The sequence below is a fragment of the Watersipora subatra genome, chromosome 8 (genome assembly GCF_963576615.1).
Source record: "Watersipora subatra chromosome 8, tzWatSuba1.1, whole genome shotgun sequence".
In the NCBI taxonomy this organism is placed as follows: Eukaryota; Metazoa; Bryozoa; class Gymnolaemata; order Cheilostomatida; family Watersiporidae; genus Watersipora; species Watersipora subatra.
In genome coordinates, this window is record NC_088715.1 from 8806322 (window position 1) to 8832116 (window position 25795).

General features: G+C 38.7%; 1 protein-coding gene across 1 annotated transcript; it reads right to left on the reverse strand.

Moving 5' to 3' along the window:
* Positions 1 to 3766: 3766 nt before the first annotated feature.
* LOC137402271 (tripartite motif-containing protein 2-like) lies at positions 3767 to 25795 on the reverse strand. Its single transcript, XM_068088765.1, has 8 exons — positions 25632 to 25795; positions 24093 to 24249; positions 9975 to 10158; positions 9464 to 9654; positions 8731 to 8901; positions 7884 to 7992; positions 4674 to 5411; positions 3767 to 3834 (listed from the first exon to the last, which is right to left on the reverse strand). Exons 1-8 carry the CDS (start codon positions 25793 to 25795, stop codon positions 3767 to 3769), a joined length of 1782 nt encoding a protein of 593 aa, XP_067944866.1.

Sequence of the window (25795 nt, forward strand, 5' to 3'; positions counted from 1 at the left end):
AGAAATGAAAAAATTGATTATGTAAGTCTTGAGAATAAGCTAACAGGACCACAAAACAAATTAGTAATGAATGCAAGGTAATGCAGCGCTGGCCTATATTCTTTTCCAGCTGTGAACCTTCTAAAAGATAGCATTATATTTGCTAAACCTAGACTAGTATACTTTAAAGTACAAAATAAAAAAATGATATACTTTCACATTTATGCATGTATCAGATCACACAAATGTTAAAGTTTTGTTAATCCAACACTTACAATGTCAGTTTTAGGTAACAAAAGCAGAAGCATTTTTTACGCTAATCATGGCAAAGCACAATTTGTCATTTTCTGCTGCAGACCACTTCACCAAGCTGGTCCCCGAAATGTTTCCTGACAGTGAGATCACCAAAAAATATAGATGCATGTGAACAAAGACAATGGCTATGATAAGAAGTTGGTTGGTTAGCATTTATGCTACAGCCGCAAGCATCTTTATTGAGACAGCTACCAAGACTTAAATTTAATTTAAATTATTCATAAGGTTTTGTTTAGCTCTATTTTTATGCCTGTGTTTTGTATAATTGGTCTGTTTGATACATCGGCCCAACTACTACTTGAATTCACATGCTCTGTTAATCCAGAGGGTTATGGACCATACTGCACAGAACAAGCTGCAGGAATCAGCCAATCATCCTATTTCGGCCTTTTGATAGATGAGACAACAGATCGCCATGTAGATAAACAGCTTGCCATACTTGCATGAGTGTTTAAAGATGGTAAAGTTGTAACCAAATTTATTGGCATGCCAATATGTAATCTGTCCACAGAAGGCAATTTGTTTCCTACTGTAGACAAAGCTCTTTGGTGAATTTTAGGCAAAGTATCCTTGCTGACTAGCTCAAAAACGAACAGTTAATCGTCAACATCACGGAACCGCCGTAGATCAGAATTTCTCATCAGTGATCCTGAGATAAAGAAACAAGCTGCCATAACAAAGGTTCCATATGCAGACCAGCAGAAACAACTTTCTGATTTAGAACTATTTGTTGGCACAGAGTGGCGAACCCAGCTGGTAGCCTTGGAAGACGAGGCTAGTTAAGTCCAAATCAAACAACTCTTCTGGTTAATAAGTTAGACAAAATGTGAAGTATGGCTTACTGGCAGTCACTCGGTCTGGTGCTCCAAAATTGGTTTTCTCATTTTGCTGTTGTTCTGATTGCCAGCAATAAGTCTCAACCTTAAAAGTTCAATTAAAGAAACATCTTGCCATACTTTTCAGTCAAATGGCCATAAATAAATTATTACTGTATATTTTACTGTTTACTTTCAGCTCAGTCAGAGATGTCCAAATGGCTGCCATATCTAAAATGTTGGAATTAGTTCATTTGGCCAGCGAAGTCCTAAAGATGGTTCCAGCTAGTGATGTTAACCAAAAGATGTCCTTCAAGCCCGATGACATCAGACGGCTAGCAAAAGGACTTGACATATTTACGCAGCCCACTGATCTAGACCGTATTCACCAATAATGGGTCAACCTGCAGCTAAATGATACTCCAGCATCGAGATCAACACCTGCAAAGTTTTGGGATGCTATGGCATTAGAGCGTTATCCCTTACTGAAGACTTTAATAAGGGCCATCCTCTGCATATACCTCACAGTAATGCAGCAGCCGGGCGCGTTTTTTCTATGCCTAAAAATACATACCGAGGCTAGGGCTGACCTATGTTCTGAAACAGTGAATGCTCTGATAGCCACCAAAATAAACTTTTCTACCTGCTGCTTTGAAACAGAGTTGAAAGCTGACCTACTCAAAAGTCTTAAAAAATTGTCTAAAACATTCAACTTGCAACATCAAGGAGCAGCAGCTACTACATCCCAAATCAGTGCAGACTCAAATGTAGATATATAGCATTCCTGTCAAATTACCAAATTTATTTACAGTTAACTTTTGAGTTTTGTGTTTACGGTATGTTCATGACCATGGATGTGATACAATATTTTTTGCCGAACTGAAATGTAGAACATTAAGTTCGTAAAAGTTGCCTGTGATTTGTTTTTATATTTGTGTATTTCACTTGAGCATAATTTTAGAGCTGAAATACAATGTTAACCTGCCTATAACAATAATAATACATTAGGCTATATTAAGTTTAATTAATACTAAACTTAATAATATTATGTTTAATATTAATTTTTGTCACCTACTCATCATCTGGCTATTCATTTCGAATCATCAAGTGTTTGAGGAGGCTTCAGGTATAGCTGCATTAGGAAATCCCACAGGGCATTGCAAGTCTCATGGATAATCATGCCTATGGTTGGTTTACGGTTAGATTCTCTAACGATATTCTATTGAGTTAAATGAGCAGCCTTCTGCCAAGTAGTGCAAAGTCATTGGCAGTCTCATATCAGCAGGAAAATATTCTCTCAGATGAATATAATGCTTTTCTATTCTGTAACACAAGTTTACACACATATTTTACATACTACTCACTTCTACAAACAATATTGCATAATTTAGGCGATTCATTGCCAAGAAGGTTTTAAACTTACCTATGCCTGATCTTGCTAAAATTCTAATCAAACGTGTTTCTTGCCATGCAAAAATACTGATGCTGGCAGTAGGCTTGGTTGGCACCTTTTCTCAATTCAGGAAATAAATTGTAGTACAACCCTTTCTTTTTTTGTTTTCCTATGATTTATCAACGAAATTTCACCAAAAATTTCTTTTGTTAGCTCGTTTATAAGCTGATGCTGATCATAGCGCAACATCATTGATGTGAGCTCAAGTTGAGCCTGTTCCCAAAACATGCTGATTTGGTGATGACGTGAAGATCTGCGTAAAGATAACGAAAGGACTCGAGATATAAGGAAGGCTTTTTCATAATTGCTATTGGTTGTAGGTAGGGATCACCTGCAGTTGATTGCTCGTAGTGTGTAGACCTTATCGTTGGTGATGACGTTAAGGCAGCCCAATGCTAATCGTCAATTTGAGCAATAGTGTGAACGGGCCTTAAAGCACATCAATTATATCAGTACCTTTATCATATATTTCAGCACTTCAGAGAATTGACTTTCGAATAAGCCTTTGTTCAATACACAAAGGATAATGAAACTATGAAAAACCGGGTGTCAAAAGTAGGTCGTACAATAAAAAAACACTTGGTGGCGGTTCCCACAATGTGATGTGATAATTAGCATTTAGCCTTAGGTCATCGATCTTTTTCGCTGCCGACAAGGCTGTGATGTTCTGCGACAATCGGTGCTCTTAAACCCGTGGAGTGCTAACAATAAACTAGGATTCTAGGTAATCAACAATGCCCGGGGATCGTGCTATCGCCCAACCAATACAAACACGTGTTCTGGGTTGATAGATTTCTGGTGACTGTTAAGAGTTTGCTTTTTTCATCCTTGGTTGTAGTAGTATTATCATCTGAAAAATTTGTATCGCTTTCCACGTTGGTTTCTAAAAATGATAATGCTTCAATAAATATACTGTCGTTGTTAAACGTAGTAAAATCACATCTATTAAACTGTGACCTGAAGTAGCGTGGCCCTAGGACTATATGTAAACTGCACTCTCGCGAGACCACAAAATGCTTGAAATTAATTAGCCACAGTCATGCCTCTCAACATTACAATGAAAAGAAAGGGCTAGTGCCAAATATCCTCAGGAAAACATATTATGGTGCTTGGAATCTGAGCTATTTATCACAGAAATAATCTGTACACGTAGAGCTAATGACACTGATTCCTTTGTCATTTTGATTATTTCTGTTGAGTTGTGCTACCTTTTCCTGCCACTGGCGTAGTTATCGTAGTTGTCGTAATTAGCGTAGTTATCATAGTTGATAACTATAAGCAGTAAGCGGTAAAAATAGGCGGTAATAGCACACAACACCGAATATGAACATTGTTATGTCATAATTTCCGAGCCTGTACCATTGAACATTTCTGCGGTAGAGTTCTGGGTAAATCCTATGAACACCAACCAATGTCTGTCTCACCATGTCAAACAATGGCTCATTTGAAAGCCAAGATGTTGAAAAACCTGAACAAGCTGAAAAAGCATAATAAATATCTAATTGATGTGCTTTAAAGTTTAAGCCAAGGATGACTGTATCCTTTAAGAAACAAGCCTAAAGCTGGTAGCTGAGCCCTGGCCTGGTCGGTTTGATAAACTATTTAATAAGACTTTCATTTGCATACAAACCATTTTTATACTCATCATTACAAGAACTGACCCTGACAGAACAACTTAATAACCACTTTGTATTGTCTTACTAGTTTAGTGAGCTTTTTACTCATATTAAATTATATATAGGAAATTATACATCTAAGATCTACATATTGGATTGCTTCTGAACTATTTATAAACAAGAAATTGCTGTCAATGTCTTTAACATTGAAAAACAACAAAAGGAGATCTCCACAACCTTTTACTCAACTTTACTGGTAACATATTCTAATTTAATTTTAGTAATAATTAATTTTTTAATTTATAATTTATAAATTGTAAATGAAGTGGCGGTTGATTGAAAATAATAATGTTAAGATTTAAAAAAATATTTTCTAAATATTAAAACAATTTTTAATGAAAACTTTTACTAAATAATAAAATGCATCATAAGCTAAAATGACGCCCTCGATAAATGTTAGTAACCAGCACCTCATACATACAATGTACAACTTACCAGTGGCATAGGTCAGTGTGCAGATGATATTGCTGTTGTGCGCAGCTACTAGTATGTAGTCTTCATAGCACACCAGGCCTTGTGGAGGATTAGGATGGGTGAAAGTCCACATGACATTCCCAGTGGTGATGTTAAATCGGAAGCTTTTCTTTGTCTCATAGTCAGCTATGATGACATCATCGCCATGTCCAGCACATACCGAGACCTGATTATTACTCAAAAGAGGGCAGCTGACATTACGCAGAGTCTTACCAGTGAGAGAATAAATAGTTAGTTTCTTGTTGGGAGGATCAGCAACTACCACAGTACTTGCTGCTACAGTCAGCATACTACAGCAACTGCCATGGTAAGGGTGCTGCCAGGTTGTGATCACTCGTCCTGACAGATCATGGGCCCCTACTGTGCGAGGTTTACTACGAGCCAATATGTATAGTATGTTCTCATGGATGCTGATGGACTCAACACGACCAGAAGTAGAGATGAATGAGTTACGCAGATTGTAGTCGCTATCAATTCTACTGACTGTACCATTGAGCAGTCCTACATATGTAACTCCTTCGTGCCGGCACACTGATACAGGAGCTGATGGTAATTCTATAGATTTGAGTAGAGTTATAGACTTTGGAGGAGGACGAGATAAAGAAAGCTCTATTGGTTGAGGAACTACAGGGTGTTGGTTACCGTTAACCACTAAATCACCAGCCGAAACAATCTTCAACTCAATCTCACGCTTTTCACCTGAAACATTAATAGTAGAATAACATTTACTAATGAAAGCCGTGAGAGCAAGCTTTAGTGACATGGCCTAACACATAGCCCTATGCCTAGTTTAATTGAGATAACAACTCATATCACCTAATGAATGTACTAGATATCCTAAGATATCCTGTACTAGAGCCTATTTGGTTAGGTAATCACCGGGTGAACAGGAGGTTTCAATATTAAATCCAGCACAAAGAGGATCTTTCATCCCTAGATTTTAACAACAATAGTTAGACATACCGAATGACAGACTTTGAGACTATATTTACATGTATATGCATGTATATATACACATATATACATGTATATATACATGTATATATATATACATGTATATACATATTTGTAGTGATATGCTTACAATGTGTAACAAAACACTTGATCGCAAGCAGCGCAGCCTAGACAAGAGCTAAGACAAAGAAATTAATTACTCATTGGCTCAAATCAACCATGAGAGACATGAGAAAGTTTAAAGTATCAAATTGTGCAATATGAAAACAATCAGCATAATAACAATGCATGGTCTCTTACAAACTAACTGAAATTTTAAGGTACTAAAAGTTTTGCAGTAGAAAAATGCAAGTTATATCAACAATGAAACTTTAATAGTGTCTCTACGGTTTGTTACCAGAAAGCAGATAATGTATTTAGAGACTGTACAAGTGTTACTATTAATGCATGCAAAGATACTGTAACAATATCTCTTTATCTATTATCCTAGCCTGAGAGTAGAGAATGCATGACTCTGCATTTTATTGCGCATATCATTTTTGTTAACTTGCATTAAAACATGAGATAATTTGAAAGGATTTGTTAATTATTGAAAGATGGAGTGAAAATATCACTTACATTACTCTAGATCCATCTTTAAACTTTTCACTGTCATCCATGTACAAATTTAGCTATCGGCCCACTGCCAGCCATTTTACCAAAAAATCGCCAAATTTTCTACATGATATGTATGCAATTTTTTCCACTTCAACCTCTATCTAAAAGACTTTTGTTATTTATTTTATTTTTTCAATATGTTAACAAATAGAGCTATGCAAAAAAGCATTTTGTGCATTGCTAAAGCTATGCAAAGCTACAATCGCTATGAAGCTAAAACGATCCTCGACAATGTTCCTTACTCTTACAAAACTATTACTTTCACCACCAACAGAGTCTGTACTGCCACTTTGATTATCTGTGTAATCACATAAATTTGAATCGGTTGTAATGTCATCAACAAGTAATTCTCTGTTTTCTAACTCGGGAGGTACTTACAAAAGTCATAATAACACTAAATAGTTCAAACGACAGAAAGAAAAAATGTTCATTTTTATGTTGAAAACTCCCTTACAAATTTTTTAAATTGCTTTGCGATTTTAAGCTAATTTTATAGAGAAATCTTCGGGCAACACTGTCAATACCATAAAAGTCCTAAAGATTGTTGGTTATGTTGTCAACAGATAATATAATTAAGTTACTACGCAAATGCTGGGAAAGTTACAAAAATGTGATCACGGTAGTCGACCAGAGATTACCCATAAATGAAAGGGTTAGAATAAATGATATGGGTGAAGCCTTAGTATAGACCAATGATATAGACCACCAGAGTAGTGACGGCTATCACATGGGCGGGGTTTGATGATTGAGCTCTGTTCAGATTGTGCTAGCCTGGTTTCAGTGCTAACACAGTCTACACGGGGCAGTCGTGTTGTCTTATTAGGTTTTAGAGAACACGACTCGCTGTTATCGTGTCATTAGCTCATTCATTCAGTAGACCCCGCGGCTCACAACAGCAAACCTTGAATTTCGGACAATGTAGGGGTAACACCTAACCAAAAAAATGGATCTTTGGAAAATAAAAACATTTCAAATTACCCAATTTTATTAATTTGAAAATTGGTAGGGGTCGCAGTATGTGCTTTGAATTGAATATAATTTACCGAAAATCACCCGAACAATGACCTTTCTTCCCTAATTTTTGATTAATATTTTGCCACCCCTAATATAAAATGACAAAGTATTTTATTGTTGTCACATTGTTTTACCTGGCCAATAAGATAGCACAGCAGGCAAAACTGTGGAGTGTAGTTTTCATACTCAAAATCTAAATACAAAACCGAAATTAGGCAATTTTACGATTACGACTATTAATATTACGAATGCTTGTGAATGACAACTGACTGAACATAACCATGACAATTTTGGGCAACTATATTTGTTTTGCAACAAAATAAACCAAAAGATCAGTAAAATAACCACTATTGCTCATAATTTTTGTAAATTCACTAGGGGCCTTACTCAGCACATTTGTTTGTTCAAGTGCCGTGTTACGGTTCATCCCAACAGAGCTCGAACATTAGGCCCCGCCCACATGATGCCGTCGCCTATCCTGTGGGGGCTGTATATCATTGGTATAGGCTATAGCATTTATCATTGATTTTCATTATTTTTACATACCTGTTTGCTCTATTTGAAGTTGCTCTCCCACTTCTAGTCGAGGTAACTCCTCAACAATAAATTTATCCATTTGTTCCTTCAGCTTTTTGAACCCTCTCACAATATCATCCTAAACGTTAGACTTGATTTACAAACTGTTATAACCTTGACATAAACGGACATCATGTAGATAAACTAGTATGATAAGTTAATAATGTGGTTAATACCAGAAAATATGATGCTCAGCTTTGTAGTAGAATAGCCTACAAATTAAGGCTAAATTGTGTATTCACAGAAAATATCCTTTTTCTTTTTATTGCATAGAACTACAGAGCTTCACTGAATTCTCCTGATACTTTATAAAACGTGAAAATGTTCAATTCTGATAAAATATAGTGCTCTGAAGCCAATTAAAAGTGTGTATTTACTAGACATTTTTGTACAAGTAGCAACAAAAACAGTGTGCAAGTCCCTGCATAGCAGTTGGCTCTAACGCGGCTTTAAGAATTTTAGGTGGCCGATGATAAATTTCCATGTCATAATTTTATACCCTTTCACCATATAATAAATATATATATAGAATATATATAATATTACCTATGTATAAACTACTATGGTTGATACAATAGTTTATGAAATAAAATGAGATAAACTACTACCGACTAAAAGTATGACATCAAACAATTGAATTGAACCTACACTCATGTGATTATATAGCCCCACCACCATGTCCTAAATAGTAATACTCATAGAAACTGGTATGATGTCATGACCTTTCAATTACAACATTGGTGTTGGAGACTTTTTATAAGGAGTCCTTTCCTACTCTGAAGTTCCACTATACATGTATATTTAACTGTTTACTTACCGGTGAATAATGTTTGATTTTTGCCTCCAACATTTCTCTATGGTTTCTGAGACTTCTCCACTTGTCAAGAACCCCATCCTCCAGAAAATCAGTAAGCTGTACTTTAGACTTCTGTCTGTTCTCAAGCACCTTCTTCTCTATTTCATCATACTGCTCCTTAAGTGAGTTTATCTACAGTTTTAGTCAAATCTGATACAAAACATGAATATAAACGGTCCTCAAAAATGATATAAAATATATAGGTAACACCAAGTATATGCACAGTGGCCTTTACCAATTTCTATATCAACATTATTTATGTTATAGCTGTAGATGAGACAAATCCCACAAACAGGTTAAATTAATACACATATGCATAAATTAACCAGTGGATAGGTTTTGATTTATTCAATAAAGAAGATTCACCCCGGACATCATTGTTGGACCAATTGAGCAGCTATGGCAGACGGCCCGATAATGTGTGATAATTGTCCGATAATAACGGTCCCAATAACGTGAATAGCACATAGCTTAAAAAGTTAGATAAGCTTTGTGATTGATGCTACATAGGAGATTGTTTATGACGTAATGTATCAAGTCAGTACAAAATCTATGATTCGATATATACATTGAAAATCTCAGTTTAGGATCATATTGTTAGAACATAGGAAACAAACAATAGTGTGTTGAAAATGCAAGTCTAAGGGTCCAGCAAAGAATTAAACACAAACACAGACTGAGCTAATTCACCAACCTGCTCGTCTCTCTTCTTTTGAATCATATTTAACATATCTTCAGTCTGATTGTCATATTCAGAGACTATCTTAGATATTCGTTTAAACAGCGCTTCATATTGATCGTCTTTAGCAGAACTCTCAGTAGATATCGCGCCTGTAAGAAGGGCTGATGCCAGGTCCTCTAATGGAATCAAAGAATGTGTAGAACCTAAATCCAGAAGATGACCTCAGAGATACCAATCATACAAAATAAATAATAACTTGTGTTAGATGGTAAACACATTTAGATAATTATTTATGCATTGCTTACATTATTTGCAGACAAAATGAAAATCACACATGCTAGAGCCAAAATCAGATATATTGATACAACTTAATCATGTTACACTGACAACAGGGTATCTTATGATATCATAACAAGTCATTGATGTCCTGAGTGAATAGATATCATACTAGAACTAATATATTGTGTTTAAAAAATCTAATAAAATTTAGAGACCTACACGCACCTACAATACGCTTACATACCAGTTTCACAGATTTGCAAGTTTGGAACGCACTTCAAGCAGCTGAGCACATTGCAGACTTCACATCCAAAAATATATTGTTGGCCTTCATGCTTGGGGCAGTTGCTGACTTTAGCTTTTTGTTGTTGAGCCAAGTACTCAAGTATTGTTATCTTGTGATGTTCACCGAGTGCATCATCATGGGTCTAAAGCATTGATAAAGTTATCAACTGTTAATTCTTAAACTGCACGATTTTAGTTTACCAAAGTCTAACAGACTGTAGCAACGAATTGTATCATTAGACGACGTTAGCAAATTTACTAACCTCTGATACAGAACTGGTTGACAATGTTCTTTTATGGAACCAACTATTTAATAAAAACTAAGTTTGGCAAAAATTGGGAGGAAATCTAAAACACCACATTCATATAGATGTTATAGTAGTGAAAATTCCAATAAAATTTGTTTATAAATTTTTCTTTCACCATTCCTAAAAAGTTATGATTTGTGATTTATCAGTTTTTGCAATGCCTGTAATCCCATGCTTAAAGTTGTCATATTCAATATTTTGTTAAAGGTAGACGGGAGAAATAGTGGTTACGACTATGATAGTCATATGTGTTACAAACTACTTCTATCCTGATTGTCAACCCTAAGACTTAACAATACTTAAGATAAGTTGAACAAAATTTAGTTCATGATGTTTTAGTATCCTCACCTACGTGTATATTAGGGTCGCGATTCATCTACTGTAAGAGTGACTTTGATATGTCAGTTTGCTGTATATGAATAAGTTTTATATTACTTGCTGAAAATTTTACCTATATTTTGGTATATGTTAACTATGCTTAGGCCCTTTTGTAGCATACCCCAATGTAAAACAATATTATTATAATTATTAATGAATCCCATCTTTGGACTGACAACAAAAAACATTGATATGGCAATATTTCATACAAGTGCTGTTATACTTACCTAAACTGCCGTTTAAGTTTTTACGAGCAATTGCTTGCAAATATTTTGATGTTAGCAGCACTTTATTGGCAGCCATATTTACTCTAGTTAGGTGATGAGGATGTAATACCTATGAAGTTGAGTAACCAATTAAATACCTGCTGATTATATTAATACAAATGGTGACTTAGTACATTAATGTAGCAAAACAAACACCATGGAAAATATAGATGAGAACTACCACTTTATCAACACCCTTTATTAATTATATTAACTAATTATTATAATATTATATTAGCTAAATATTCAATATTTAGAATAATTGTCTGAGATGGCTGAGATAAAATCTCAGGTATTGAACCAGCAAAATGCTCTTAGTTTTAACAATAACATTAGGCCAAAGCCTACTCCAGTTGCAACTGCGGATATAAGAAATCAAGCAACATTAAATGAATTGATTGGCCATAACTTCTTTACAAAAATACATGCTTGTACTGATATACATGTACAAGCATGTGCTTGGATCATAGACCTTATTAACAACTTTTGATCAGCTGCACTTGAAGCAGTACAATTTCTCAACTGAGTTTTATTTTGAAGCTTAAAATTATGCTATGTTATGCGTAGTACAGATATATTTAACCAAATATCATTTTACTCAAACATGCAGCTGGTTCCAAGTTAAAAGACAAAGGGCCTTTGCAGATTTTTCACATTGGTGTCATCAGTCAAATCTGTCATATTCTAGCTCTAACCCTTGTTTTAAAGTGGCATTCGAAAAAGAACTCAAGGAGACTGAGTAACAAGGAACGAGACACCATCAAGACTGGTAATGGTTTTCTTTTACGGCTGAGTAACCAAAAAGTAGTAACCTGCCTCTAAACCTCAATGGAATAGGCTTGCAAATGGATAACCACAGCATGGCCATCGGTGTGTCCAAAGCAGGGAGATCAACATGGACTGTCAGTCTAAGATATTAAAAAGGTTGATGATGGTACCAACGACCCCTAGTTTTGGCACATCAAATTTAAGTGCTTAGTATGCATGTACTGAAGATGTAAAACACTTTCTACGTTGCTTCCAAAAAGTAGCTGGAGTTGACCAGTAGACAGAAAATACCATGCTGTTACATCAGAGGGAGGCGATGAAGGAGGATGAAGAGAATTGTGGCCTGACCAAACAAGTCGAAGAGACTTGATGCATTTTGATGCATTCATGGCACAATTTAGCGTGTTTCTCAGGCAGGCTCAAGCAGAACTGCCTAGTCTGTAAAAACTCAGAGACAACCATCTAAAAACATGCCGTCTGGGTGGAACAGCTAGTCTGAGTGGCTTACAACAATCGGCAAGACCGGCCTGTGTCAAAGCGGCAATATAAATGTTTTGCAGCTCGCTGAACCACTTGTGCACACAAAAACATTTACTAAAAGTACCAACTCTCACTTTGACTAATGTTACGTGCCATGGGACAAAGATTCTCCAAATCAAGACAGAGGAGAAACAGAATTCACCCTATAAGACGGAGGAAGGGGAGTCCTTTGGACAGGTAACAGTGGTAAAAGAGTAATATTGCACCCTGCATTTTTAGTGCTACAGTTAGAGAAACAGGTATCAGCAGCTGCAGTATGAAAACTACGGCTTTAAAAAGGTAACTGTGGAACAAACCTATCTGTGCTGAAGCCGCGAGAGTCAAGAAAATGATCACACAATTAAGACGTGCCCAACCTTGGGAAACAAATAGAGGCCGTAACATAGGTGGTGATTACTGATTACACAAAGGCCTCCAGCACTCGCGACCCCAGCAGCAGGGGCCTTTGTCAACTGGTTAAACCAAGAGACTCAGGGTGGACTCATTCTCAAAATACCTTGCGAACATGCAGTGGATTAGAAAGGGAAAAACTTCTTGTGACTATTCGCAACTATGAGATGGCTGTTAGGAAAATTGACTCCAACTACCAGACGTAACCGTGGCCAAAAAGGAGGAACACAAGCTGAGCACACCCTTGACTACTTCAAACACAGTGATTAGAAGTAGACCAAACCAATATAGGATATGAAAAGCCGAACCAGCTGTCTATATGATGCATGCCTTGAAAGAAGCAAAAACTTTTAAAGCTAACCCATGCGGAAGAGCACTCGCGGAAGCTAGTTCCTACTTGAGCACTCGCGGAAGCTAGTTCTGGTAGACCAGACCTTCTGACCCAAGCTAACTAGCCTCTAGCTCTAATAACAAGTGGACCAGATGAATAGGGGACAGGATAAGCTGCTTACAGCTACCGTACGACAGCAAATTCTGTGGGATGTTGGAGTCAGATAGCAGCTTCGCAAGAAATGTTGACACAGCCATGGTGCAGGTAACGTGTGACACTTACTAGAGGGCGCTGCTGCTCTAATTAGGAAAGTCATCATCAATGCAACAGGCTTTGACATCAACCAGCACAGACTGAAAGAAATGTTCAAATGGCTGAAGAAAACAGGACGCGAGCTCAATCAGTAAACGACAAATTATGGTAGTCTCAAAGCTATAGACTGGGCTATAAGATGAACAAAGAGTAGCTTGCTATCAATCTTGAGAAGCCCTAACCAGATGGTAAATGGCTCATCTTTAAAGGTTGACTTGCAACAAAATTCACATTACAGTTATTTGGTATCAACAGATTCACCTTGTCTTACTCTGTTGTGTTGTAAATGCCAAATATGTGGAAATGTGATTACAAGCTCTTAAAAGCTCAAAAACGAAAAGCCGCCGTAGATCGGAATCGCTTTATTTCGATGACATAACCACGAAATATGGTTATCGCCTTGTCAGGTATGTTTTCATGTGAATTCAAAGGCCAATAAAAAGCTCAATATAAAACTTATCGTAGTACTAGTTTATGACAAACACTTCAGGTTTTACCGAAGACCTCGTATCAAATATAGATGCTCGCTAATTACAGTTTTGTTTTGGCATTATGCAATCGTCAAGTCGTAATCTGATCCTGTGACTCAATACTTCGCAAATAATTTTTGCAGCACTTTTCGATTATCACAGGTGACCAACAGACTCGTCATGATTATCAGACAATGATATGTAGTCCGAGCTAAAGTTAAAAAGTTTAACGATTTTTTTACTGTAAGTTATAAGATACCAGTGCTAAAAGTGACAGCATTACAATGACGAGAAAACAGACGCAAAAGAGCAATAGACCTAGCTTTATTGAATGTGTGAAGTATATTTGTGAAGATACTTCGATGAATAAGGTTGCAAGAAAGTGTAAACAAAAACCATCTCTCACAACTACATCACATTTGAGCCGTTTTGGAAAGAGAATCCAAACTATGGCGGTGTCACAGATTCTGAGTGCTGTATATATTATCATAAACAAAGTTATAGCATGACACTAGCTATTGCGCAATACGCTGATGAGTCATGATCATAAATTTAGAAGCATTGTTCTATTACTAGATTTTTCCCGAATGGATTTTCTGGAAGTTTCTAGAATAATTGTAAGGAGGTATAAATAGACTGCAGCAATTCAGAATTCAGTTTACAGCGTGCATGTCTACAAGTCAGCAATAAAGGATTATATCATACTTTCACAGCAATCTTCTGCATATTATTACTTATACATAGTTAGCCGCAATATTACACTCGGACGTCTTAACTCTTAGCCTTGTGCAGACATCAGGATACAATCACAACACCAGATATCTCGAACCTGTCACATTGCATCACCACTTTGTGACAACTTGGGGGCTGCTCTGGCAATATCTACCGTTGATCAGGATTATATCAGTCTAACTCACGCAAGACATAAAGAGTACCAAAAGACAGTCAGTAATGGCGGAGACTAGTATGAGCAGTATGCGGATGGCAATGGATATGGGCGAGAAGCTTGGATTAAAGGATGCTGAGCTAGCCGAATTCATTGAAGAGAATGAACCAAAGTTTGCAGCGGAGATTGAACGCGAGGAGAGACGGATGGAACGAGAAGCCAAAAAAGAGGCTGAGGACAGACAACTCCAAATGCATATGAAGCAAATGGAAATAGACAGCCAGAACCAAGCAAGAGAGTTGGAGATGCAAAGAGAGATAGAAGAAAAGAGGTTAGCGCATGAGCTCGAGATGAAAAAACTGGAAGTGGAGAGTATTAGGATGGATGACTCCAAAAAAGAGAGTACAGGGCTAGAGCGGGTTAGCAATAAACCTAAACTACCAGTGTTTGATGAGAAAACAGATGACATGGATAGTTACCTGCAACGATTTGAATGGATAGCTGAAAACTATCAGTGGGATAAAGCTGAATGGTCATTCCAATTGAGCCAATATCTCAAAGGTAAGGCTACAGATTTACACTAGAATGGCGGCAGAGAATAGGAAGGACTACGATCAGGTGAAGGAAGCTCTGTTAAAACGCTACAATCTCACGGAGGAAGGCTACAGAAAGCGATTCAGAAAAAGTAAAGCAGAGCCCGACGAAACACCCCAACAATTTCTAGTTCGACTCAGTACCTACATTGACAAATGGGTGGAGCTATCGAACTGCAAAGACCTGAAAGAACTCAACTTGCGAGAACAATTCATAGCGGCATGTTCTACGGTTCTCGCTGTACATCTAAAGGAGATGAAATTTGACAGCTGTGGCAAGTTGGCTGAAGCTGCTGACCGATACCTGACAGCTCATGGTCGCAAGATGTCATTCATAAGGAAGACAACTCCAAATAAGACAACCATCACCGGCCACAGTTATAACGAAAAGGGGCATATTGCGAATCGGTGTAATAAGAAGCCTCATAAGTACTGCGCACACTGCAAGATGAATAACCATAACACAGCCAAATGTCGAAGACTCAAGACACTTACGCACAAGGCGGGTGTGGCCAAAGGGGAGACAAATCCAGAAGGACAGAATACGGATGAAATTAAGCTAGGTGGGAAGCGTTACGTACAAGTAGCATGTTGTAAAGGTAAAGTTGGTAAAATGGAGAATGGAGTAAACCTGGTTGGAGGTTATGTAAATGGTAAGCAGGTGGAGATGATTAGAGATACTGGATGCACCACAGTAGTGGTCAAGAAATCACTGGTAAAAGCTGATCAGTACACAGGAGAGGAAGGATATCTACGAATGGCAGATAACACTGCTAGAAAACTGCCATTTGCCAAAATCAGCATCGATACACCATTCTATCAGGGAGATGTAACGGCAATGGTTATGGAAACGCCCATTCACGATCTAATGCTTGGAAATATTCCAGGCGCTCGATCCCCATGTGATCCACTACCAGAACCGGATCAGGAGTGTTCTGTGGTTACACGCACACAAGCTATAGAAAATAAACGAGGAGAAAAACCACTATCAGTTGTCAGCAATGAAAACATCGAACTAAACAGAGAAGACCTCATCAAGTCACACAGAGAAGACGATTCTCTAAAGAGGCTGTATGACGCTACAGGAGCAATAACGAAAGGCAAACAACAAACCAGGTTCATGGTGAAGAAGGACATCCTTTATCGTGAATATTATCACCCAGGGTACAACAGCGGACAGCCGATAAAACAAGTAGTTGTACCGAAAACTCTACGTATTGCTGTGATGAGACACGCCCACAATTCTTTATTGAGTGGACATCTGGGAATCCGTAAAACTACTGATCGAATCCTAACCAACTTTTTCTGGCCGGGTCTGCAGGATGAAGTTACGAGATTCTGTCGATCCTGCGACATCTGTCAACGCACTGTAAAGAAAGATTCAGTACAGAAGGTTCCCCTACCACGGACTCCACTAGTTGAGACTCCATTCAAGCGCTGCGCTGTCAACTTGATCGGACCGATTAACCCTCCGAGTGAAAAAGGGCATAGATATATACTAACTCTGGTGGACTACGCTACTCGATACCCCGAGGCTGTTCCACTGAAAGAGATAAGCTCAGAAGCAGTGACTGAAGCTCTAATCGACATTTACAGTCGGGTTGGAATACCTAAAAAAGTAATCAGTGATCGAGGGACCCAATTCATATCTGAGTACATGGAGGAGTTCGCCAGACTACTCGGCATGAAGCAGATGCCGACAACCCCCTACCATGCTATGGCTAATGGACTGGTGGAGCGATTCAATGGCACACTGAAGTCAATGCTGAAAAAATTATGCCATCAGGAGCCAAGGCAGTGGCACAGATGCATAAACCCGGTCCTATTCGCCTACAGAGAGGTCCCACAGGAATCTACTGGATTCTCACCATTCGAGCTGCTGTATGGAAGGACAGTACGAGGGCCGATGGATATTCTACGACAGCTTTGGACACAGGATGCCGATGGAGAGACCAAGAGTAGCTACCAACACGTGTTTGATCTGCGTGCTAAACTGGAAGATACGATGGAGTTGGCTCAGAAAGCGCTAGAAGGAAATAAGCAGAGGTACAAGCATTACTTCGACAAGAAGGCGAAGAAGAGGGGATTTCAAGAAGGTGACAAAGTTCTCATCCTGCTCCTTACTAACCACAACAAGTTACTAATGCACTGGCAGAGACCATACAACGTAGAAGATAAGGTCGGGATAAACGCATACCGAGTTCAGGTCAAAGGTAAAAGCCGAACCTACCACGCTAACATGCTGGAGAAATACTACGTGAGAGATAGTGATAAGGAAATAACTGAGGTAGCTGGTATCGGAGAAGTAGAATAAAAGGAAGGCACACTGGTGGAGTTGTATTTGGGAAAGTCAGTCGGAACTGTGAAAGATCTGAAGATGGGAGAAAATATATCGGATGAGCAGAGAAAGCAGATCACGGACATCGTCAAGGACTACACAGATATATTCACAGACAGACCGGGAAACTGCAATCTCATCAAACATCCGATTACTCTAACCAGTAACAAGCCTATCAAATCCAAACCCTACACATTACCTTACGCGGCGAGGGAATCACTTAGAGAAGATATAAAAGATATGCTGAACACAGGGATCATCAGAGAATCGAACTCTCCATATGCATCACCAGTCGTACTCGTAAAAAAGCCTGATGGATCCAATCGACTATGTGCTGACTACCGGAACTTGAACAAAATAACAGTGTTCGATCCAGAGCCAATAACAACAGCAAGCGATCTCTTTCAGAAGATGAGCGGTGATCACTACTTCTCGAAGGTAGGTCTAACTAAGGGCTACTGGCAAATTCCTGTAGAGGAGAGTGACATACCGAAGACTGCATTTGTCACTCCAGATGGGCAATACGAGTTCATCAGGATGCCGTTTGGGATGGTCTACTCTGGAGCAACATTTGTATGTGGCATGAAGAAGCTATTAAAGGATTTACCAGGAGTAGACAACTACATCGATGACATCATCATACACACTGCCAAATGGGAGGATCACATGGACGCACTGAGAGAACTTTTCACTCGTTTGGCCAAGGCACAGCTCACAATCAAACCGACGAAATGCTACCTCGGTGGAACATCTATAGAGTTCCTAGGTCACAAGATCGACCGGGGAGAACTGAAACCGATGGAAGACAATGTGGAGAAAATGACTGAAGCTCCAAGGCCTCTGACCAAGACTCAAGTACGGTCGTTTCTTGGATTGACGGGCTACTACTGAGAGTTCGTCCCAAATTACGCGGCAATAGCAAGTCCTCTGTCGGACTTGACTGAAAAAGGACAACCTAATAAAGTTATCTGGACAGATGCGCAAGAGAAGGCATACCGGAAATTAGGAGCGACCATAACCGAGAAACCAGTTCTGAAACTACCAGACGTAACGAAGCAGTTCACCCTAAGGACTGACGCGTCAGACACTGGACTCGGAGCTGTACTACTACAGGAACATGATGGAAAGCTATTTCCTGTCAGCTATGCTAGCAGAAAACTACTGGACCGTGAAAGGAATTACTCAACGATAGAGAAAGAATGCCTGGCAATTGTATGGGCTGTAAAGAAATATCTACCATATCTCTACGGCGTGGAGTTCATACTACAAATGGATCACCAACCCCTAACCTACATCAATCGAGCAAAGTATGAGAACAGCAGAGTGATGAGATGGGCACTATATCTACAGGATTATCACATGACGGTGGAATCGATCAAAGGGAAAGACAACGTCGGAGCGGACTACATGAGCAGAATAGACTCAGAATCTTAATGCTGGAAATTTGACTATAAATTTCCTCTTGAATGGGGAGTTGTCACAGATGCTGAGTGCTGTATATAGTATCATAAACAAAGTTATAGCATGACAATAGCTATTGCGCAATACGCTGATGAGTCATGACCATAAATTTAGAAGCATTGTTCTATTACTAGATTTTTCCTGGATGGATTTTCTGGAAGTTTCTAGAATAATTGTAAGGAGGTATAAATAGCCTGACTGCAGCAATTCAGAATTCAGTTTACAGCGTGCATGTCTACAAGTCAGCAGTAAAGGATTATATCATACTCTCACAGCAATCTTCTGCATATTATTACTTATACATAGTTAGCCGCAATATTACACCCGGACGTCTTAACTCTTAGACTTGTGCAGACATCAGGATACAATCACAACACCAGATATCTCGAACCTGTCACATTGCATCACCACTTTGTGACAGGCGGTCTCATGTGGCTGCGATTTTCTGTTCGTTTTTGAGCTTTTAAGAGCTTGTAATCACCTTTCCACATATTTTGCACAGGTCTATAACACAACATGGTAAGACATGGCGAATATTTTCATATTAAATAACGATAATGTGAATTTTGTTGCAAGTCAACCTTTAACCATTTCATGGCTAATCATGTACAAAATTTACCTATCGGATACTGCCAGCTATTTTACCAAATATTGCCGATTTTGCTTCCTGATGTATACAATGTTTTTTTCAATTTCAACCTTTATCTAGACAATTTTTGTTACTTACTTTAGATTGCAAAAATGTTAACAAATAGTGTTATGCTAATAAATTCAATGTATCTATACTTTGTGCATCCCTAAAACTATTTGAAGCCAAGATCGCTACAAAGCTAAAAGGATCCTCTACAATTTTCCTTACTCTTACAAAACTACATGTACATGTATTACTTTCACCACCATCAGAGTCAGTGGTGCTACTTTAATTATCTGTGTAATCACTAAAATCTGAATTGGCTATGATGTCATCAACATAACTAACTCTCTGTTTACTAACTCGGGAAGTACTTACGAAAGCCATAATAACACTAAATAGTCCGAACGTCAGAAAGAAGGAAATTTTATTTTGAAGTTAGAAATTTTCAAACAAAAAATTAAAATTGCTTCAGGATTTTAGGCTAATTTTATAGCAAGATTATCAAACAACACTGTCAATACCATAAAAGTCCTAGAGATTGTTGGGTATGTTGTCAATGAATAATAAAACTAGGTTAGTGCGCCATTACGGAAAATTCGCAACAATGTGTCTACAGCAGTCGACCATAGACTACGCACAAATGTGTTTATGGCAGTGAAAGAATTAAGGGCTCTCAGAGCTGCATAGCTTCCTGGGTACAGTAGAATACAACTGTAAGTGCATTCTGAGTTGAGCTACCTTGGCATGGCCCCTGAACAACCTGATGGGCAAACAAGAGGCGTGAAAGTGAGAAGATCAAAAGCAGGCAACCTTTGAGAGTTTAAAAGATAGTACATTCTTTGCACTCACTCTAGGATATCGTAATTCAAGCTAGTCGAACTTATTGTATACAAGTGCCAGCGGATGTGGAGGAAGGGCAGTTTTGTCCAATATGCAATCACTTACTTCAGTAAAGCCCTGCACTTGCAGATAGGAATTATCGTGTCACTAACAGGGAGATGCGGGCTGTAGTCAAGACTAATTAACACACCTTCTACAGGCACCAGCACCTATTTAGAAAGAGCTGTATCTCTTCTTGTTGACTGTTCAAGAAAAATGAGCCTTTCACACATCAAGTTTTTTAGGCTGATGAATGGCAGACACCCAAAAAAACCTGGTCATGTAAGAATAGCTCCAATACTACCGACTTGAGAGAAGCAAAAAAACCGAGTATGTGCTAGTGAACTTGGTAGGTGCCCCATCCAACAACCAATAAGGGTGCAAGTGGACTCTCATGCTGACAAACCAACTGACAAGGTGGCAGGATGGTCCGACCTCTGCTAAAACCACTGCACTGCTATTACCCGAGATCTTGTGAAAACAGAGCTTTCCCACATTGGTATGCCCATGCAGAAACACACATGCCAGGAAGCAGTTTGAGAGCTGCTTAGTGGTAGAGTTGTACCAGAGGCGAAGCAAATAATGAAGCAAACAAATTTGTTTGGGCCAAACCAAGTAGTGATGGCCACGCCTAACCACACATATCTGGTACAGCGATTGCGCCGGTCATTCATACAGAGCAAGCCGAATCCTTATCATGCATGCCGAAATGAGTTCAGCTGAGATTGAACCACAGTACAGGCAAGAGGGGTCAACTATGCACCAAAGTCAGACAAACAAAAGGGCACAATATTTTGGCCAGAAGAAGATGCGGAGTTCTCACATTAAAGGCTAAACCTCTAAGACCCTTTAAAGCGAATCTCAAAGCCAAAGGCACCGAGGGAGAGTCCAACAACAATGACTCCTGGAACACCAAAAATAACAGACCTTGAAGTACTACGACAACAAGCCAAGTTGACAAGTCCACAGGTGATGGCACCAGCAGTTACACCACAATCGTCGACCATCCAGGACAATTCATCAACCAGGCAAGTAGTCTTGACAGCGTTGTGGGGTAGGTTGATGACAACCTAATGGCACTAGGACAAGCTAGTTTTTATTATTTATTTCCCTTACACATACTACTACTGAGCCAGTGTCACACTACTTCAGGATACAGCTTTCTACCAACTTTTAACATGTGGATTTACAGCAACAAGGTAAGCTTAATGATTCCTTGTGAGTATGTTGAGCCAGCTGGAACTACTAATGAGGTAGAGAGTTGCCTCGACTCACATGAGTAGTCTGGTGTCATATGCGACAGCCAACTAAGTCAGACGAGACCATGAGCCTTTCACCAGACAATATGGAGACCGACGTGTGAAATTTTTTGAACCAGGAGAAGAAAATCTTGAATCTAAAAAAGAAACAAGGTATGTTTATTTTATAGCCACACCTGACCGGCGTTTGAATCCTCGGCTGGTGCTGTCCAAACCGCTGTCAGTTGCGCTAAGCAAAAACAACAGTTTGAGCTGGATGTGACCTATCGACCCAACTCACTCTCCTCAACATTGTCAGCACTCCTAGAAATACACAAAGACTAAAACTAGGTGAATGAGGCGAAGCTGGCGGGCGCACTCATAGCAAATCCTACGGGATTTGGCGACGATCTTTTCAGGCCACTCGCTCTTGCCTAAAGAACTATACAGGAAACTAAATTGGACATCTTCAAAATCAGCCAGGTTTGTACCAAGGAAGAACTAACTACCAAAAAGGCTAAGAGCTCCTACTTGCTAGTTCAGCCACCAAGATGCTCAAGATTAGATTGAGATAGATTGGTTAGATGTCTAGCCCTCCAGGAGGATGGTACATATGGAAGAGTACATCATCCAAAAGACCTGGGATAGAGTAATGGCCGCACTGAAAAACAAGAAAAATGAATATGATATAAATAAGATGTAACAAGCAACCATTAATGTGGTTGAAGCCAGCACCACAATTCCAGCACTCTGCCGTCTTTTGGTGTCCTTTGACCCATAGCAACATGTGTCAGAAAACAAATTGATGCAGCTTCTAAACAGACACAAAATGACTGGTATGAAAATTTGGTATTATATCACTTGAAATTAAATGCTAATAAAATGATCAATATAAAACGTCTCGAAGCACTAGTTTATGACAAACAGTTCGGGCTCTACTGGAAAGCCTTTATCAAATATAGATGCTCGCTAAACTACAGTTTCGTATCTGCTTGGTCTAATCATCTAGTCATAATCTGATCATGTGACCCATATCTCCATCAAATGTCACGAACAATTGATGCAGCACTTTTCGACCATCACAAGTGACCAACAGCTTCTCGTGTTTATCAGATGATGATATGCACTCCCTCGAGCAAATGTTAAAAAATCAAACAAATTCTTAGGCTAGGTTTGGAAACATCAGTGCTCAAAGTGACAGCATTACAATGATAATGAAATATACGTAAAATGACAATAAACAAGGTTTTATTAAATGAGTGAAGTTTATTTGTCAAAATATTTCGACAAATGAGGTTGCATGAAAGTGTAAACAGAAGCACATCGTGCTTTTGTTTGGTAAAATTCCAACCTACAGCGTTTTCGTGATGGCTGCGACTAACCGTTTGTTTTTGAGCTTTCAATTGCTTGTAACCACATTTCCACATATTTTGTACCCACAACACAGCAGAGTAAAACATAGTGAACTTTTTGATACCAAATAACTGTAATGTGAATTTTGTTGAAAGTCAACCTTTAAGAACAGGAACTGGACTTGAGAATAGAGTCGTGTACCCCTTTTCTAAGTGCAGTTTTCTGACTCCGAGTTAGCTGGAGTGGCAAGCCAAAAAGACAAGTGTGTTTTACAGAAGAGACACCACCAACGCCCACTGCAGTGTGTTAATGCCAGAAGAGTTGGCCAAACCTACACTGCCCGCCGCAAACAGATCTTGAGGTGCCAACTTACGAGTCAGCTACTTAGAAACTAACAACAGAGACCGCTGACATACTGCTCACATGCAGTAACCTCTCAACATATGCAGCCTTTGTCAAAGCTAATATCACGTATTACCTGCAATTGAGCCAGCAGGAGAGATATGCTACAGCAAGAGATACGTCACCTAGAATATGGAGCCTGGCAACGCCACCTCAGGGCCAAGCCGGCCGCCTCACCAGACTATGCATTATAAGCTCAATAGTTGATAATGGAATAAGTTTGAATGAAGCTGACCAACCACTATTTTGGCCAGACACTAACTGGCAGAAAGATAGCAGCAAGTAAGCAAAAACTATGACCATGGCAGGTTTAAAATCAAATTAATAAATAACTACCAATGAAGTTTGGCCAGACTGAGGGTACTAACTGTCAAAATAATTGATAGTGTTTAAAGTAACAGAAAGATAATGAGAAAATGCTTCAAAATAATTCTAAGAATTGATAACATGTCATGTGACAGAAACTGGCACAGTTCACCATGGCTAGTCTATAGTTAATGCTAAATTATACTAAAGTGAAACTAACATACCTCCAAATGAGCAGAGCAGAACTTCTTACAGCAGTAAGTACAATAGCTGATAGCTTTCTGTCTTGGTGAGCTCTTCTTTAGACAAACATCACAGAGTGTCTTGTCTGTACCCAAATCATATGATGGGAGATTGTCTGGTGCCATCTCAAATACCTGACTGTATTAAAACAAAAAAATTCACATCTGCTCCAACATTGTCTTGATCCGATGTAGTGAGAATTTTGGTGTTGCGTACACAGACAACATGGAGTTCAAGATGTTTATCTAAGTTTCTTTCATTCAACAAGTAGCGCATCACCACCCGTACATTCATCTTTGTTTCCACAGTTTGAAAGACTTAATTTGCAGGTGTAAAACTTTGATGCATAACTTAAGAAAGCATTTGTAATTTTTGGTGCATAACCATGAAAGCTCGAGAAGCAAGCAAACTGCTGAGTAACTTGTTGGCTCTCAGGTTCGTAAGATGGTTCTTTGTAATCAGTGTACTTATGAGAATATGCCGAAAAAAAGTTTTAGTGTAAAGATCATGATCAGCATTTCATTCTCCTCTTTGAGTGCTCATAAACGTGGAGTGAATTTTTACCTAGCCCATAAAGCAATTCAAAAACCATCCAGTAATTACTCATCAAGTATCTACAGAACAAGTAAAAAAATCTGTTTTGCATGTACTGAGAGACTTTGCAATAAATGCGAGTGTTCTATTGTTTTAAAACATCAACATATTCAGAGCGGTTTTAGTTGACAGCTTTTGCTGATACATCATCATGCATAACATTGATAACTGTTAAATAACCCTTTCCTATTCAGTCATCATCTGCTATCAAGCACCCTAACAAACCTAACTATGGTTACATGGTGCATCATAAAACCATGGTGCCTCTCTTCTAATGTTGAATAGCTCAATATTGTACTCTTAACACGCTCCCCAAGTAGCTGAATAGTAAACTTTAGAGCAAGTAAAGTTGGTCATGTCACACCATGAGTGTATGGGAGTTATCTGCACCTAGTACTATATAATTTATAAATAATATAAATAAATCAAGATTCACCAACATCCACTACGTCCACCCAGCAGCAGGTGTTTGCTCTCATAGTAGGAGGTCAAACAGGTCATACAGTGAATATTGTTGTATGGTAGCAACTTGGGGTTGATGATAGTGTCACTTAGTGGTACTAGTGCATTTTGCCAAGTAAAGGCCGGCAAATTCATTTACAGTATTAACCTCATACTAAAGCACAGCTGCAGTACATGTCCAGTCTCAGATTTTGAAGAAAGTGCATGTTCAGTGCACATAAATTTATGGGTTTACTTCCATGTGTGTCAGGGAAGTGAATCTGCAGTGGATTGCAGAGGGAAATTTGCAGTAATAATGCAGTTCAAGTAGCAGTAAGTGTCAGCTCCACATTATAAAGTTGTAATTGATTGCAAAAACACTTGACATTGCGCTGCAATGACGCAATGCGGTTTTAATGCACCCCAACCCTGGCTATGTGCACTATCATATAATCCAAGTTTAACCAACGAATAGTGAGACTCACCCGCATCCAGTGTTTCCACAAAGTAGCAGGTGTTTGCTCTCATAGTAGGTGGTCAAACAGGTCATACAGTGAATATGACTACATGGTAGCACTTTGGGGTTGAGAATGGTGTCACTTTTACGGCAGCAAAATTCACACTCGACATCTGCTACAGATTCAGCCAT

Bases quoted from the DNA above. Each gene is read 5' to 3' on its own strand.
- LOC137402271 (XM_068088765.1), bottom strand. From the start codon at position 25,795: ATGGCTGAATCTGTAGCAGATGTCGAGTGTGAATTTTGCTGCCGTAAA. The intron at 24,250-25,631 runs GTGAGTCTCACT...GTTTTAATACAG, and splicing joins TGTGGAAACACTGGATGCGG to TCAGGTATTTGAGATGGCAC. The intron at 8,902-9,463 runs GTTGGTGAATTA...CTAAAACTGTAG, and splicing joins AAAAGAAGAGAGACGAGCAG to ATAAACTCACTTAAGGAGCA.